General features: G+C 39.4%; 1 protein-coding gene and 1 long non-coding RNA gene across 6 annotated transcripts in view; one reads left to right on the top strand and one right to left on the bottom strand.

Moving 5' to 3' along the window:
• USP6NL (USP6 N-terminal like) overlaps positions 1-13,115 on the bottom strand; it is a 218,382-nt gene extending 205,267 nt beyond the window's left edge. For 2 of the 5 annotated variants that reach the window (XM_048836606.2, XM_048836611.2), the window contains exons 1-2: positions 12,878-13,115; positions 6,968-7,057 (exon numbers count right to left, since the gene is read on the bottom strand). In XM_048836606.2, coding sequence (XP_048692563.1) covers positions 6,968-6,971 — 4 coding nt within the window. In that variant the 5' untranslated portion in view covers positions 6,972-7,057; positions 12,878-13,115. The other 3 variants (XM_048836608.2, XM_048836607.2, XM_048836609.2) reach the window with 3 other exon arrangements.
• On the top strand, positions 13,024-14,792 carry LOC142070657 (uncharacterized). Its single transcript, XR_012666601.1, has 2 exons — positions 13,024-13,234; positions 13,483-14,792. It is a non-coding gene; the product is annotated as an uncharacterized LOC142070657 (long non-coding RNA).
• Positions 14,793-17,105: the final 2,313 nt, after the last annotated feature.

Raw genomic sequence — 17,105 nt, 5'->3', positions numbered from 1 at the left:
ATCACCAGCAGAGCAATGTGAGAAGGGCCAACTCAGTTTTTGGTTAGGGGGCACAGCAGTTCCCACGGCACCCAGATTGCACCCCAGGGATGACAATCCATCACAATATGCAGTATATATTTCCCTTTGTAAATACCCTGCATTGAATGTTGTCAATCACACAAGTTTTAAGATGCAATAGTGCTTAGCAATTTACTAATCTTATATTTAACTGGTGAATTTTGGTTCATTCCCGTTACTTAAAAAACCCCAACAACCCAGAAATAACAGCGATCACTAAAATATTCCACTATTTCACTGTGAATACATCTTGAGTTTTTCAGTCTAAGCATTTGTGACTTTGTACGCACTACAGCTCTTTCGAATTCCGAGTTCATGGTTTCATAGATTCCAAGATCAAAAGAGACCACTGTGATCATCTAGTCTGACCTCCTGTACCACACAGGCCATAGATCTTCCCAAAAATAATTCCCAGAGCATTTTTTTAGAAAAAACATGCAATCCATTTAAAACAGCTACTCATGAAGAATCCACCACAACCTTTGGTAAATTGTTCCAGTGATTAATTACACGAACTGTTAAAAATTTACACCTTATTTCCAGTCTGAATTAGTCTAGCTTCAAACGGATTATGTTATACATTTCTCCATTACACTGAAGAGCACATTATTAATATTTGTTCTGCATGTAGATTCTTATAGACTATGATTAAGTCATCCCTTCAACTTTGTTAAAATAATAGATTGAGCTCCTCAAGTATCAGTATATAGCATGTTTTCTAATCCTTTAATCATTCTTTGTGGCAAATCTCTGAACCCTCTCCAATTTATCAAGACCCTTCTTGAATTCATTTGGGCATAAGCTTTCATGGGCTAGAACCCATTTCGTCAGATGCATGGAGTGGAAAATATAGTAGCAGGTATAAATACACAGCACATGAAAAGATGGGAGTTGCCTTACCAAGTGGGAGGTCAGTCTAACAAGACAATTCAATTAATAGTAGGATACCAAGGGAGGAAAAAAAATCACTTTTGTAGTGGTAGTCACCTACTACAAGCCAGGCTCAACAAAGAAAGTAACAGACCACCACCTACAGCCCCAACTAAAACCTCTCCAGTGCATCATCAAGGATCTACAACCTATCCTGAAGGATGACCCCTCATTCTCCCAGACCTTAGGAGACAGGCCAGTCCTCACTTACAGACAGCCCCCCAACCTGAAGCAAATACTCACCAGCAACTACACACCACACAATAAAAACACCAACCCAGGAACCAAACCCTGCATCAAACCCCGGCGCCAACTCTGTCCACATATCTATTTGAGGGACACCATCACAGGATCTAACCACATCAGCCACACCATCAGGGGCTCGTTCACCTGCATATCTACCAATGTGATATATGCCATCACGTGCCAGCAATGTCCCTCTGCCATGTACATTTGCATAGAGTGTGTCCGGTTTGGCCAAAGAATAAATGGACACAAATCTGACATCAGGAGTTCTAACATTCAAAAACCAGTACGAGAACACTTATATCTCCCTGGTCACTCAACAACAGACCTACAAGTGGCAATTCTTCAACAAAAAAAACTTCAAAAAAACTCCAACATGAAACTGGAGAACTGGAATTAATTTGCAAACTGGACACCATCAAATTAGGCCTGAATAAAGACTGGGAGTGGTTGGGTCATTACAAAACCTGATTTCCCCCATAGTAAATTTCCCCCTACTATTACTCACACCTTCTTGTCAAATGGGCCACTCATTACCACGACAAAAGTGATTTTTCCTCCGTTGGTATCCTACTGTTAATTGAATTGTCTCCTTAGACTGACCTCCCACTTGGTAAGGCAACTCCCATCTTTTCATGTGCTGTATATTTATACCTGCTACTGTATTTTCTACTCCATGCATCTGACAAAGTGGGTTCTAGCCCATAAAAGCTTATGCCCAAATAAATGTGTTAGTCTCTAAGGTGCCACAAGGACTCCTCATTGTTTTTGCTGATACAGACAAACACGGCGACCACTCTGAAACCTTCTTGAACTGGACACAGCATTCCAGAGTAAAATAACCTCTCTACTCAAGAGTCTCCTGTTTATACATCCAAGGATTGCATTAGCCCTTTTGGCCACAGGATCGTACTGGGAGTTCAGGATCAGCTGATTATCCACCAGGACCACTCAAGTCTTTTCAGAGTCACTCTTTCCCAGGATAGAATCCCCCATGGTTCTATCACCAAACTTTTGATATCTGACTAATGTTTTCAAATTGCAGGGATAAAGAGCCAGAAACAAAAACTTCATTTTTTCCATCTTCCTATTCTTTAGAAATATAATGACTGGAAGAACATATACTATCCTGTGAAGTTAGGACAACTTTTGGAAAAAAGTCACATTCATACAACATACATTTAGGCAGAATTTATAAAGCTGTGTGTTGTTAAAAATGATTGTATAAATAACAATACATCGCATATAAAAAGCAATAACTTAATCTTCTTTGGCAGCTTTTTATTACCCTTCATTATAAGTACATTTAAATTCACTTTTTCGTTTTCCAAGGGATGCAGTTTATTTTGTGGATGAGAGCCACTTGGTCTCTCTTCCTTTTTTGATGTTCTATTGCAACTCACTGGCAGCAGCTGTAACAAAGTATTTTTAAAAACCTTTTTAATCAATCAGTCTTCGAGTTACTTGAAAAACCTCTTTATATGGAATACACAAAACACATAGCCTCACACTTCATGATAGCACAGAGAACTGTGTGTCTGCCAGCATTTGTGTTACAGAACACCGTAACTTAGCCCTACAAGTTCACTCCAAACACAACCTGGCTTAGAAAAACTGAACATATAACCCAAAGTTCAGATCTTGTTTAACAGGATAAGATATGTGCAAATGCCAGGAAGCCCTACAAAAACAGAGGTCCAGGATATTCAGTTCTCAATTGCAACCATGTGAGAAAATGTGTACACGCAATGCTTTTCTCTATGATGCCTGTCTGCTCCATTCTCTTTGGGCCCTTTTCGGGGGGGAGCAGGGGTCATCTATGTATGAGTTTATTTCTCATGAAAAAGTGTCAGATTGACAGCTGAGTCCACTTTATCCACAGAACATGTTACCAGTGTCTGTAATGTACACTGGCCTAGAAGAAGTAAAAGGCTTCAGATCTCATCATTACTAGTCCCACCTTGTCTGTTCTTATCTGAAGGCATCAATATTTATTATTTAGATCGCAGTGGCATCCACTTTCCAAATAAAAAAAGACGTCAGAGTTCTTGCCCTATATATATAAAGCCCAATGTATCTATAAAGTAAGAAATGTTACTGATGCGTGCAAAACGGCAAGTTATTTTCCCAAACTTGTGCATTGTAAGATTTTTGGGGGGTGTGGGAAATTGATGTACGCATAGTCAAAGCAGAATCATTTTATACAAATAACTATGACAGCAGAATTTATTTGGAGGGATCTGGGGGGAGGGAGGAAAGAGCCTTAGCACTACATCCCATTGATTTAAAAAAACTGAAGCTGTTAGCAGCTTGTTGCAAGAATGTTAGTATTTAGTACAACAGTGTGTACTAACATTTAAATTTCATTGTTTCTAAATTCCAAGTTAATGTAGCAGCTCAAAGAATAAAATTCACTGCGTTGACCTTCTCTTTCTTCAATGGAGTAATCAAAACAAAAAAGAAGAAAAGAAAAAAATACTAAAAGCAGGGAGCCTGTAATCATAGGAAAATTGTAATGACAGCCTGTAAAAGTTTCCTGCAGCTAAATGTCACTAAGAAGAAAAAACTTTTACAAAAAGATTGAACAAACTCCTGCTTGTGGGATTTTAGCAAGATTAGGTACAGCCAGGATTTTTGCAATAAGTAATTTATCTTTAAATATGAAATAAATCCAGAATAGTTAACTACAACATAATACACATCTTTACCATGTCTTCAATGTATCATCTGGTTGCCACACTGTACAAATAATTTTACTATATGTGTGATTTGACAGCTGGATTTAATTGTCTTTCTGTAAACTCAGCAGACATTTATAAAAAGCACTAGATATCAACCCAGTGAAACAAATACTACAATAAAAGCCACTTACATTTGAACATGTCAGATAATCTATTAAAAAAAATTATCCATGGGCAATAGAATCCATCATACACAGAAGTTATCTTTCCATAGATATTCTTCGCTTAAACCTGTAAGTGTTTGCAGGATTGGGGCCTAACTTTCAGACCAGGAGTAGTCCCAATGAAGTCAATCGAAACTACTCACATGCTTAAAAGTTATTGATAAACATCTGCAGTACCAAGGCCTTACATGTTAGCTTTTATGTTCAATCACACTGTTCAGATGGTAGAACAGACAATATAATCTAAAATACTTCATAGCACATTAAAGAGATTGAAATTTTAATATTTTATATTACACATCAAATGTGCATTTGGAACTTCACTACCAGGTCTGAAAATTAGGAAAAACGAGAACTGCATACTTAAACTACTTTAAGGTATCTGACTGCAGATAAGGCCCTAGCTCTTCTCAATGCAAGGGTGAATAATGACATAATTTATACGTTGAGATAGATACAAGTAAATATCTTTTCCCTGACATGGGAAATACCTCTGAGTCTACAAGACATTTAGAAGAGCATAATCTAATATTACAGGGAACAGCTCTTACTGCAAGACATTTTTAAGGAAGCAAACTTTAACTAATGCTTCCCCCAGCCAGTATAGTTGTAATACTTTCTACAGCTAACATCTGTAAATAAACATTCTCCTCTAATCTCATTTAGAGGAAAAGGCATCTTTACAACTCTGTCCTTGAAATCCATGACTTATCATGGAAAGGAGCATCTGCACCTGACCGAGAGATATGCTGCTCCCCTGAATACAGGTGACTACATACTGAGTAACATTAATGCCAACAAACAAAAACTGCTCAATTTTCAGAAACAGACACTGATTACAGATGTCCAACTTGAGATGCTGGAGTTCTGATATTCAAAAGGTGCCGAGCTCATAGCTCCCACTCAACACTTCTGAAAAATCAGGTCTATAGTACCTCAGACTAGCACCCCAAATCTGTGGTCACGGTTGACAATGTTGGCCTTAGCAATGCTAGTGTTAACTTTTATCTGAACTGATTTTCAGAATGGACTTCTTATGCTTCCCAATATCAGGCCAAATCCTCCAGTCCATACTCAACCAAAACTCCACTGAAATCATTCATTGTTACAAAACCTGCAATGACTCTATATACAACAATCACAAGAATATTTTATGAACCAGACTGACATAGCAACTATGCTCTGAGAGGAAACTAAATTTATCAGACAAAACAAATATCCACACTTCACCAGGCACTGACAACATCCTTGATGCTGTATCAGATCAAGGAAGACTAAACTAGCAGCCTTTGACAAACTGGTATATTCGAGTTTATAGAATGCTTGGTATATTTAATAAGAATCATCAGTGAAGGGTGTTATTTATGCAATATTATAAATGTTTTAAACAGAACCAGATCCCATGCAAACTGCTGTGTGCAGGAAAAAACATTTTACTGATTTTACATAAAGAAACAGCATCCAACCACAGTGACAGCTAAATAATACCACTTACATTCAGTAAATTAACCTGATAGTTCTTTTTAGATAGCTGCAGTCTTTTTTTTTTTTTGGAGGGGGGGCAGATTGATTAATATTTACTCTATCAGTTTTGCCGTTTTCTAATTGACAAGAAAAAATGGTTTTCCCTTGTTTTGAATGGCGCTGAAATTAACATCTGTTTTTCCTCAAAGCAAGCTATTTAAGCAAGGGCCATGTTAAAAATGAATGGGACTTTTGCCAATGTCTTCAACAGGCAGGGGATCCAGGCCATAGGTTCTGTGCATGCCTATGTTGTTAATGAAGACTTCACTGTCATGGACATGGTTTTATTAGTTAGCTATTGCTAACACAGATAGAAAGAGGAATACCATCGTGGTTCTTTGTACTGGGAAGTGAAGTAATAGATTTAAAACAGGACATAAACCAGTGAACTCACAATTTAGAAGCAGATTAAGTCTTGAACTAAACTTGATATGGCCTTCTGACTACATAATACAGTACTTGTAATTGTGAAAGGGCTGTATTAAGATGTTTCACTGTAGTTTCTATGGAATGTAACTCCAGTTAGTGTTGCTGTCATGGATTTTACTCGGTCTTACCAGTGTGAAACTCCGTAACAAACAACTCACATTTTTTTTTTTTAAAAAAAAGATCAAACACCACCTCAATTTGCTAGAAAAGGAACAAAAGAGAAACCTCCACAATCAGATATGGTCTTAGACCCGATATTGGAGCTTTTGGCTTCCTTCCTTCTCTATTTTTTGCCAGACTCATCATCAGATTCCTAAACACAAGCCAAAGCACATTTGCTTTCACACCTCTTCACTGGAACTTGGTTAATATATTTCCCTGTTCCCTTAAATGAAATCCCTTCATTTTATGCTGGATTTGTACCAAATATTCTAATTTAGTGGACACCCACATATTTTGGAGTTCTTTAGTAACACAAAGAAGTTTTCTAGCTCAAAGCCTGTGGCATATTTGATTCAAATGAACAAGATCAACTTGTTTCAGAACTTTCCTCCCTAAATTATACCAAAATCTTGTCAGCACAGCAACTCTTATAAAAACATAAATAACCATATTTTTTTCTTGTTCATAAAATAAATTCTACTCAATAAATCAATTTTTCTATGGTTTAAGAATCACCTTGGCTTATTTTTTTTTTTTAATAAAAGAGGAACCTTTCCAGATGTCAATTCTACCTAAATATTTTTTGTGAAAGAGGAACTTTCAAAACCTAACACAGAAGCATAGGTTTCTTTTAAACTGTGAAACAAGTTTTACAAATCCTTATTTTGAACTCTATTATGAGGATATGGTAAAATAAAGGAATTTACTCACTCATGACTGGAAACTTCTTTGCATATAGCCCGAGACAGGTATAGAACCAAGGTATCTTCTTAGAAAAGGTTTCTCAGAGGTATACATGTCCTGAACAAAGAAAGAAAAGGGTATTATTCTCACAAACTTATACCCAAACAATTAAAAATGATTCTTTCAAAATAAATTACTTTCCTTAGTTTGTCATCCCCTTTCTAAAAAAAAAAAAAAAATTAAAGAAAGAAACCTCACACCAAAAAGTGTCTTTGTTAATTCTTGGATTTCATTGTTTTATGATATGAAACAACATTCTTGAAATTTAATCTTCTAAAATTCTCACTTTCTTGTAAAAGTCATTCTAGTAGGTCTTCAAAGACTAATTCATAAACATTAACTGCTCCCTTATGGGTAATAAATGTTCATAAGGCATGAAATACAAGATTGATCACATTTTTTCTAGTAGATGTAGCGTTATTATAAAAGTCATACTTCCTCCCAAGTACATTCAGTTAGCAGTAAGATGCAGTAAAAAGTACTCTATAACGAGATGACCATACACATAATTTAGTAAGTAAATATGCTGTTGGCACTAACTTCTATACTTTCCCCGCTCCTCCAAGAAACCAAGTCTTGAAAAGTGACAACTCCATCTAGTGTGAGTGTAAGCCATCATACCTGTCAAATATAAAAATCCAAACCGAAACAAGACACCTAAGTAGGACAGATGTTGATTTTTTTTTTTTTAAACAATACATGCTTGGCTTTATCCATAGCTAAACATGCAACATTAATTTGTAATAGTAAAAGCACAGCAAAGTACGCTTTAGAAGGTTTATTAAATAACCTCCATCCTGCTATGAGCAATTTTATACAGATGTATGAAAACAGTTAAAATTGAGATGACTCTCTCATAATTAACTTAAAACCAAAAACAAGAAACGCAAAATCCATTATATATTAGGCTATAAAGAGAGTTTTCTTTCAATACGTGCATAAGGATAGACTTTCTGTAAACTAAGGAATATTCTCTAATATGATCTATTTCTTCTTTCCAGAACCAAATATAACTTGCAGAGTCTGACCACCTGTGCTAGTCAAACCAGATAATTCCTTCTGCTGACTCAGATTTCAAGTCTCAACTCTCTTCATCTCATAAGGCTAAAGAGAATACACACAAGGAGAGACAATTATCAAACTTCTTTAAAAGTGTGACTGAGCATAACATTTACAGATTTGCAGCAAATGCCAAAAGAGTAAAGGGAAGAGCATAGTCATGTACTGTTGAGCCAGCTCCCACTCCTGGATCAATTGCTAAAATGGGCAAAAGGGACAGCTAGAAAGAAAAATGCAACAGTGCTGTGGCTTTATAAACACCAATGAACATTGCAACCAGCCCCTGTGCACTGGAGGGAATGTGAGAAGGACAGACTTAGGAGGGAGAAGAAAATGGAAGCACTGAGTAACCATATTTAAAAACAAAAGAACACAAAGTTGTGAGATGCTGCAATTGCTAAAGAAAAAATTTGACATTTCAAGTCCTGTTGATTCTCTCCATGAATGACTGCTAAATTGAACATCTAAGCACACACAGCTTAAACAAAAATAAAATGCCTAGTTAAAATATATCATTAGAACTGCAGTCCTGTCAGTTTTCTTTCGATTACTGATGTCAAAATTAGCAAATGTAATGTTCACTACATTTAATCACTTACTACACTAATTACAGTTATTATACTAGAGTATCCTTATGGCTGGAATTATACAGATTTGGGCCCCAATCTTGCAATTGGACTGCATGTGTGGAGTCAACTGGCGAATCAGAGCCCTGCACTCAAATGTGTTTTTAGGAGGATATTGTCTCACCTATGCTACAGGAAAAACAGCATACTAGCACAGCGCTCTGCTTTAGTAGGGATATCTGAATTACAATACTTTCTATTGCTGACGTGGACAGGAAAACACAGCTCTATAAACAAAAGCAAACCCTTAGTTTTGAAAAACAGTCAGTGTTGCTAAGTGACAACAACGTAGTTATCCACCACATCATTTACAAAATCCAAGCACCCTAAAAACTAAGGAAATTAGTAGTTAAGGTGATCATAAATTTTACACCGCCCGCATATTAAGTACAAAGTGTGTGTTTATTAAGTATGAAGAAATGCGTATTTCACTATATTGTAACCTGAACTCTAATCGGGGGGAGGGAGGAGGGTAAGAAGGGCGGTGATAAATGATTTCACTAACTAAATATTTTCTTTGAAGATATGTTGTTAAATGAGACATATCAGTAAATATTTTTATGCTGAAGTATACTTTCTGTTCCTCAAGAATAATGCTGCATATGTAGTTTAAAAAAGGTGTAACATTGTCAAATTTATAGTTAAAGTGTGGACATGGATTGCATTTGAGGCTGATCAATATGTACATGCAGTTCTTTTTTTTTTTTTTTTTCTTTTAAGATTGTGTGTTGTTAGTATTTTTAGATTACTGATGAAAGAATAATATGGGGGTAGGGGGTAGAGTGGAGGCTACTGTGTTGTGACCAAATATGCATTTTACAGTTGATAAGAAGAGCATATTTATTACTGTGTGGTAAAATTTGGGGCGGGGGGGAAGGAGGGGATGTTTAAAATGATGCAGTAAGTATCTATAGAATTGTCACTTAGCATCTTTTTTATTTTTTAACAAAGGTGTTTGGGGATTTTTTTTGCAAAAGTTACAGACTGTTTTCTTACATACCAACAACATTAAGAAGTATTGTAACACACATGCTCCTCAGTGAGACAGAAAACCGTTAATTGTTTTTTTTGTAGTGAAGATGCGTCCCTTAGAAAGGTTATCTTCATGTAAGATGTTGAATCAAGGTCTTTTCTGCCTTCCGGTAGCTAGCCAGGTAGAAAATAAATACCTTATGTCCTGTACTCTTTTCCGAAACAGTTAAGCCTGGCCAATATTGCCTCTATGAATAAAGCAGGTTCTAATATTCTTCCAGGGTACGCAAGTTATTACTGAGCTTTAAATGCTGACATGTTTGCCTACACAGTCACTGAGCTACCAATACCTCTTAGCTTTGAAAGGAGTATTTAGATACCTCAGGTACGGGAAGGAAACACCAAATTCACATCTACTTAAAAAAAAAATCGAAATACATCATATCCCACCTAACATTGTATCAGCATTGACTCTGAACTTTCCTCTTGTAAACTGTAATTTCTACGTAAACCATCATGAATGTAATCAGGGCTGTAACTAAATTACAGGGTATGATAGCCTTGTTCTATGCAGTTTACATCATCCATGCAATGCCAAAGTAGAATCTTACAATGCACAAGAGTATGAGATTCCTTTAAAATTATAATTAGAAATTCAGCTCTAATTACTGTTCTGTGCATACTCAATTTTAGTACCATTTTAACTTAGATGGACAGACGTTTCAAATAAGAAAGAATGTACATTTCCAGTCATCAGGAAGCAGAGAGACCATAGGATCTTTGTCCTGAAGATTTACCAAGTGTGTGTCATATACCCACAGAGTTTATATACATAAAATCATGATAAAGTGATCAAAACAGAGCGTAAATGCAAAGAAATTATTTTGGTGTAATTTACTTTCCCCAGAAGCCTAAACTGCTATTATCCTTCAAAAGGTAACAGATTCAGAGCTTTCACAAGGGTATATTTGAAATTCTGACAGGCAGCAAATGAACAAAATATAACATCTAAAATTATTAGTTTCCAAGACACATAATGAGAGAGCAAAGGGACTGCTGGTTTAAAGGCAATTTCAGTAATCTAAAAATATTTCACCCTGCACTCAGTTTGCATCTGAAGTAAGAAGTTATAATCAGTAACATTATATAAAAGATTTGTTAAAGTTTAAAAACAGGCAAGCACAGTCACCTAAGCGCAGTGCCACTAAAGCGAAACTTACAACAAATTAAGAACTTAATTTGATCTGGTGTTTAGTTATGCCCAAGTGAGAGAGAGAACATAAAATTCACAATAATGAAACTGTCGTATGGTTTAATGAGACAAGGTGGGTGAGGTAATATCTTTTATTGGCTCAACTTCTGTTGGTGAAAGAGACAAGCTTTCGAGTTTACACAGAGCTCTTCTTCTGCCCTGTTCCAATAAACGATATTACCTTACCCACTTTCTCGCTCTATATCCTGGGACCAACACAGTTACAACACTGCATACTACTGTTTAATAATCTAAACTGACTCACTGATTAACCACAAATGAGGAAGCATACAGTAGAAGCACAAATCAAATAAGCACAATGACACACCCTCTTCTTTGAGCACAGCTGGAGTACTTATACTACAAAAAAGTGTTCAGCAAATTGCTTTTGGCTCTCTGCAATGTTAATTGGTTCCTGGATTTAGTATATGTAAGCCTAACAAAATTTGAGTTTCTACTGTGCAATAGCAGCTTTAGAAGCTAATAGAATACTCAAATTTAGTGACACATTAAGTAATCATACAAAAGTTACTCTTTTGTGAAGATATTATACAACACTGGTCCCCCGTGAAAGCTACTTATTTGTTGTAGAGAAGGAATATACTTTCATTCCATCAAAATTCACCATTAGAGCTAAAGTCCAGTCAGCCCCTAGCAGTTGAGTTTCTGTGCCACTACTTATTCCAAACCGCAACTACACAAAGAAAGTTGTTCTTTAAGTGTGCACGAGCAACTGAATGGTTCGTGAGATGGTAGAAGGAGGCAGACCATTTCTGTCTTCATCTGAATCCAGCCCCAGTCAACAGTGAAATAACTTTGGTTTCATTCCAGTTCCCTGCAGACAGATGTCCACAAAAACCACAATATACTTTGACAACCAGCTCTTTTGTTGGCAGTCTCAGTAGATGCCAAGGACTGAGAACGCCATGGCGATTGAAGTATATCGGCAGCACGCTATGTGGGAACCCTGTTTAGTCAGGCTGTTCTATACTAAGCGTGCGCACTTCAGTCTCAAGGCTTGGCCAGCTGGCACCTTCAAGAAAATAACCCAGAGTTTTGATAGTGTCCATAGTTATTAGCGCCAGAAAGTTCCCATTGCTACTTCAAATATCCAGACCTCAATTATCCCAAACTCCGCCATTCTCCAACAGCAATGGCACCAAAGAGCCCCCAGCCATCTTGACACAGAGCCCCATCCCCAACAGCAATTACAACAGAGAGAGGTTATCATAGACCTGGTTATCTGGCAGAGTGACGTCTCTCTCTCACACACACACACCCAACAGCAACAACACCAGAGAGCCCACAAATTATCCAATACCCCCCCCCATCGCCCTGACGCAGAGCCCATCCTCGGCTCAAAAGGCAGTGACACCAAAGAGCCCCCAGTTTATCTGAGCTCCCCCATCTCCTCAACGGCGATGGCATCTGACTCCCCCTGGATCACCCAAACCCCCTCATCCCGCTGGCACCGCCCCCCAGGCTCCCCACAGCGATGATGCTTCCCCAGCCAGCCCCCGGAACTCCCCACCTCCTGACACTGTCCTCACCGGCCCCCTCCCGCCATGCTGAGGCCCGGCCCCCTCCCCAACAGGGCGGAGACACACACACAGGCGTAGCAGAGGGGCCTGCGCCCCTTCTCTGGTTTGAAGCTGACAGGGGTCCTGCCCCCTCCGTGAGTGGCGGGGTCCGGCTCCCCCCACCCGCAATGGAGAGCTCCGGCGCTCCACCCCTGTAGCACTCGGAATGGAGGGGTCCGCCTCCTCAACCCCTCGGAACAGAAAGGTCCGGCCCCCCCCTTACCCGCGAGTGGAGGGGCCCGGCTCGCCACCCCCCGCGGCTCGGAATGGAGGAGTCCGCCTCCCCTATGACCCACCGGCCGTGAGGACGGAGCGGGGCGGCCGCCGGTCCCAAGTCGGAGCGCAGTGGCCGGACGTCCCGTCCCGTCCCGTCCGGTCCGGTCCCTACCTTGCCTCGGCCTCCGTCCGCCTCCTCCCCGCAGGCGCTTCCCCGTACAGTGCCCCGGCCCCAGCGGCCTCCAACCAGGAAGCGCCCCGGTGTGTGACACCTACTCACTGCAGCTATGGAAACCCCACTCCCACCCCGCCTGCGGCCACAGCGCCGCCCCATAGGGCGAGCCCACGGCCGCCGCCATCTTGGGCTCACAACGAGGCTGAGGGGGACCGAGTGTCGCCACACGGGGCGAGCCCGCGGCCGCCGCCATCTTGGGCTCACAACGAGGCTGAGGGGCCCAGGTGCTGCCCTGTGCGGGAGCAGGTGGTTCTCCCTCTGTGCAAAGGGAAGGCTGGCCCTTGCTGGAGTCAGGTAACGCTGGATCCACGGGGCATGGCTCCCTGTGACAGCGGCTAGGCATGCATGGTGCTGTATAGGTATTAAATGTGGCAGGGGCCCTGGCCCAAGACGCTTGCAATCTCATGTGGACACAAGGCGAAGATAAGCTGGCCAGCACTGAGACTGGGATGGGATGGGAGGAGAATTAGTGGGGTAACAATACAAGTAGGCAGGGGAAAGGGAAGTTCAGCAGGGGGATCACTTTTCTTTTTGTATTACAGACACTTCTGGTTGTGTTCATTTGAGTTGTACAAGACTCCTGACCCCCTCGTCTCCTGAAAGCATCAATTGAGCCCCCAAAATCGGATCTTTTTAAAAAAAATGGTGACATTTAAAAAGAATTAATACCTTTGAAATGCTTTTTATTATTTTGTTTTTGAAGTGTAACGAGCACATGATTGAGCTTTTCTCCACCACCAGGAAGATTAGAAATGTACTTTAAAAAAAATGAAAGAAAACAGATTTTCCCATTATTTCTTTCAGAGCTAGGATCTTAAGCAAAACAGCAAATATCACAAGATCTAACAGCATTGCCATGGTGGTTGGGAGTTTGATTTTTTAATTTTTTTTTAATAGTGTATAGGGGGAGTGCAGTAGTTCGGGCAGCTGCTAAGAGCTGCAGAAATGAGTTGCTTATGTAGAGGCTGGCTTTAAGAAACAAGTTGTTAGGAGAGATTTGATTTGAAGAAGAGGAATGACAGATAAATGGAGACATTTTGGAAAAGAGATGCTCTGGGAATTAGTAGTTCTGGGTTCTGTTCTTGTCTTTAATCTCATAGCTTGTTAACATTCACTAACTAATCCTTCTTCACCACACCCTATACTTACTGTAATAGGTAAATATAATTTCCATTTTATAGATAGAGACTGAGGCACAGTGAGAATAAGACACAGATCCTCAAAGGTATTTAGAAGCCTAAATACCTTTGAGGATCTGGGCCTAAGTACATAACCTAGGTCACACACAAAACTACCAGCAAACAACCATACCCAGAAACAGAATCCAGTATTCTTAACTCCTCATCCTATCCCTAGATAACACTACCTTCCTAAATTACTTAAATGCCTTATTTAGGAACTGCTGAAGGCTCTGCATAGTGATCATCAAACATATGAGAGCTGATATGCAAGGTAGTGGCAGAACCTTACAGAGTGGAGAGTGGCATCAACCTTAAGTTTACTTGTCAGGGTAGGGACTTCTATGCCCCTGATCCTAGAACTACATATGCACACATGTAACTTCCCACATGTGAGCAGTCCTGTTAGTTGTGTACAAATAATATACACATACATGCCTGGTGCTTTAAAATGGGCCAGTTTACCAGAGTTGAAAATAATTAGGAACAAAATTGGGAAGGAAAAATAAACAGAAAAATATGAAAGGTAGCTGGAGCTGTTTGGAAACATTTCATTAGATGCCTAAAATCTCTCCGTTCCACAATCACCAAAGGCAGCTACTTTGATTTAGAAAAAAAAAAAAAATTGTAGTCAAGAGGGAAGCAAACAGTAACAATAAATTATATATATATAACACATTGAAAAAAGGAAGGTTGACAGCAATGAACATAAATTAGAAGTTAAGAAACTAGATAGGACATGATTAGGAAAAGAAGTATGAAGAATATACAGCTAGGAAGATAAGGACGGTATGATTTTTTTTTAAAACATATTAGGATTCCTTTTTTCCTGATAAGGATATAGATACATTACTAAACAGAAATAGTAATTGTGCAGAAAAAACAAATGTTAAATAAGAAGTTTTGTATTTTGAAAGATGCTGGATAATGTATTTATTTTATAATGATTAAATACTTTCTAGTTCAACAGTAACTAATGACAACGTTAAAAAGAATCTACTAAAGTTAAACATTTTAGAATCTGCAGCTCCAGATAACTTGCATCCATGAGCTGTGCTCTCTAGACCATTGATGTTGTTTTTAATAAATCTTAGAATACTGATGAAGTTCCAGAAGACTAAAAAAAATCTACTGTCGTGCTACTATTTAACCGTATGACCCAAGTAATTACAGACTGGCTAGCCTGACAACAAGCCCAGGCAAAATAATGGAATACCTCATATGGGATTCAATCAGTAAAGAATTAAATGATGATAATATAATTGAATGTCTATCAGCATAGCTTAATGGGAGATCTAGTCAAACAAGCTTTTTTTTTTTTAATAGATTTCAAATGTGGCTGATAAAGATAACCTCTTTTACTAACTGGTGTTAAGAATTTTCTGCCCAGTGCATATTATTGAGCAAGATCTCAGGTGCTTATCCTAAGTAGGAGGTAAGTACGAGCCCCCTCCCAATTTTACAGAAAGAATAACAGGTTGCATTGGGTTGCTTCTGGCAGAGCTGGAAGTAAAACCCAAGGTTTCTACTATGGCAGATCCCCCATCTCAGTGATACAGCCTCTCAGAAAAAGTCTGGCAAATCAGGGTGCTCAGATGTGAGAGTAGTAGCATTTCACACTGACTTTGTACAGCGATAAAATAACTCCAAGGTGCAGACAGTGGAGAATCAAATCTGTAGCGTCTATATGTCTCCTCTGTTCTCATCCTGTTCAGAGGAAAAGTCACAAATGGCAGTGATTTACCCTTTCAAATATTTTAGAAAGTAATTGTGATTGACTGGCATGTCAGCACCTCACAAAGCTGGAGAGACTTACAATGGCCTTTTCTTACTCCTTCCAATTTAAAGTCTTAATTGTCTTGTTCAAGATTTTAGAAGCTCTTCGAATACATAAACACATTTAGTTTTCTTCAAGCTGGGGATATTTTCCCTTCCTAAATGGCTAGTTACTTAAGATAAATGTCTTCCAAAGAGCGCGCTCTCCCTCACCTAACCCATCTGCCCTCCACTTACTACACATTCAAACTATATGTCATCATTTTCTGTTTCCTGCATGATCATTGGTTTCTGTTGTAATGTTACAACAGTGGTTGTGAAATTGTTTTAAAAGTGGAATTTTCAGAGTGGCTGACAGTGATATCATGCTTGTGTTAGCAATAACCCTACAATTCACAGGTAATGTCTCCACCAGCACTCCTTTTTTATTGCAGTGCTTAGACAGAAGAGCAACAATCAGTCTTATTTATACAGATCAAAAAATATATATGTGGTACTTTAGAAGCAAATAAGAGACACAGGGTCAGCTCATCAGTTGGTGTCTTTACTGAAGTCAATGGAGCTGTACTGATTTACATCAACGAAGAGTCTCGCCCATGATCCTAGTTTTTAAAAAGTTACAGTCTGTCAGGTCTTAGGCAGTCCTCATGGTCAGAGCAGGAGTCAGGCCTACTAGACAGAGTCCAAATGACAGAGTCCAAATGCGAGAGCCCAAGGTCAAGGCACAGTCAGAGCTGGGGACTGGAGCTGAAGGTCAGAACTAAAGTTAGAGTCTGAATGCCAGAACCAAAGATCAAGACAGAGAGTCAGAACCAGGGCCAAGGATCAGAGTCCGAATGCCTGAGCCCAGGGTCAAGACAGAGCCAGACCTAGGAATTAGTGCTGATGGTCAAAGAACTGATTATCTGGAGTCAGGGAACCAAGGAGCAGTTGCAAGGCAGAAGCAAGACTGGATGCAGGGCTTGGAGTGAGACAAGCACAGGGAGGCAGAGAATCCACAGGTATGTTCATTGAGCAGCCACTGATCTACTGAAGCCGCTTGGCTTAAGAGCAAGCCATCTGAATACCTTAGCCCAGTGGTCCCCAAACTGTGGGGCATGACCCTTGGGGGGGCACAGAGGAACATTATGGGGGGCATGGCCACCTAGCCCCACTCTGCCTCCAGCTGTGCCGCAGCCCCCAGCCCGGCCACAGCTCAACACTCAGCCATG

Source organism: Caretta caretta, chromosome 1 (assembly GCF_965140235.1).
Source record: "Caretta caretta isolate rCarCar2 chromosome 1, rCarCar1.hap1, whole genome shotgun sequence".
Classification (NCBI taxonomy): Eukaryota; Metazoa; Chordata; order Testudines; family Cheloniidae; genus Caretta; species Caretta caretta.
Note: the sequence above shows the minus strand (reverse complement) of the source record. Positions and strands in the feature narration are given on the sequence as shown.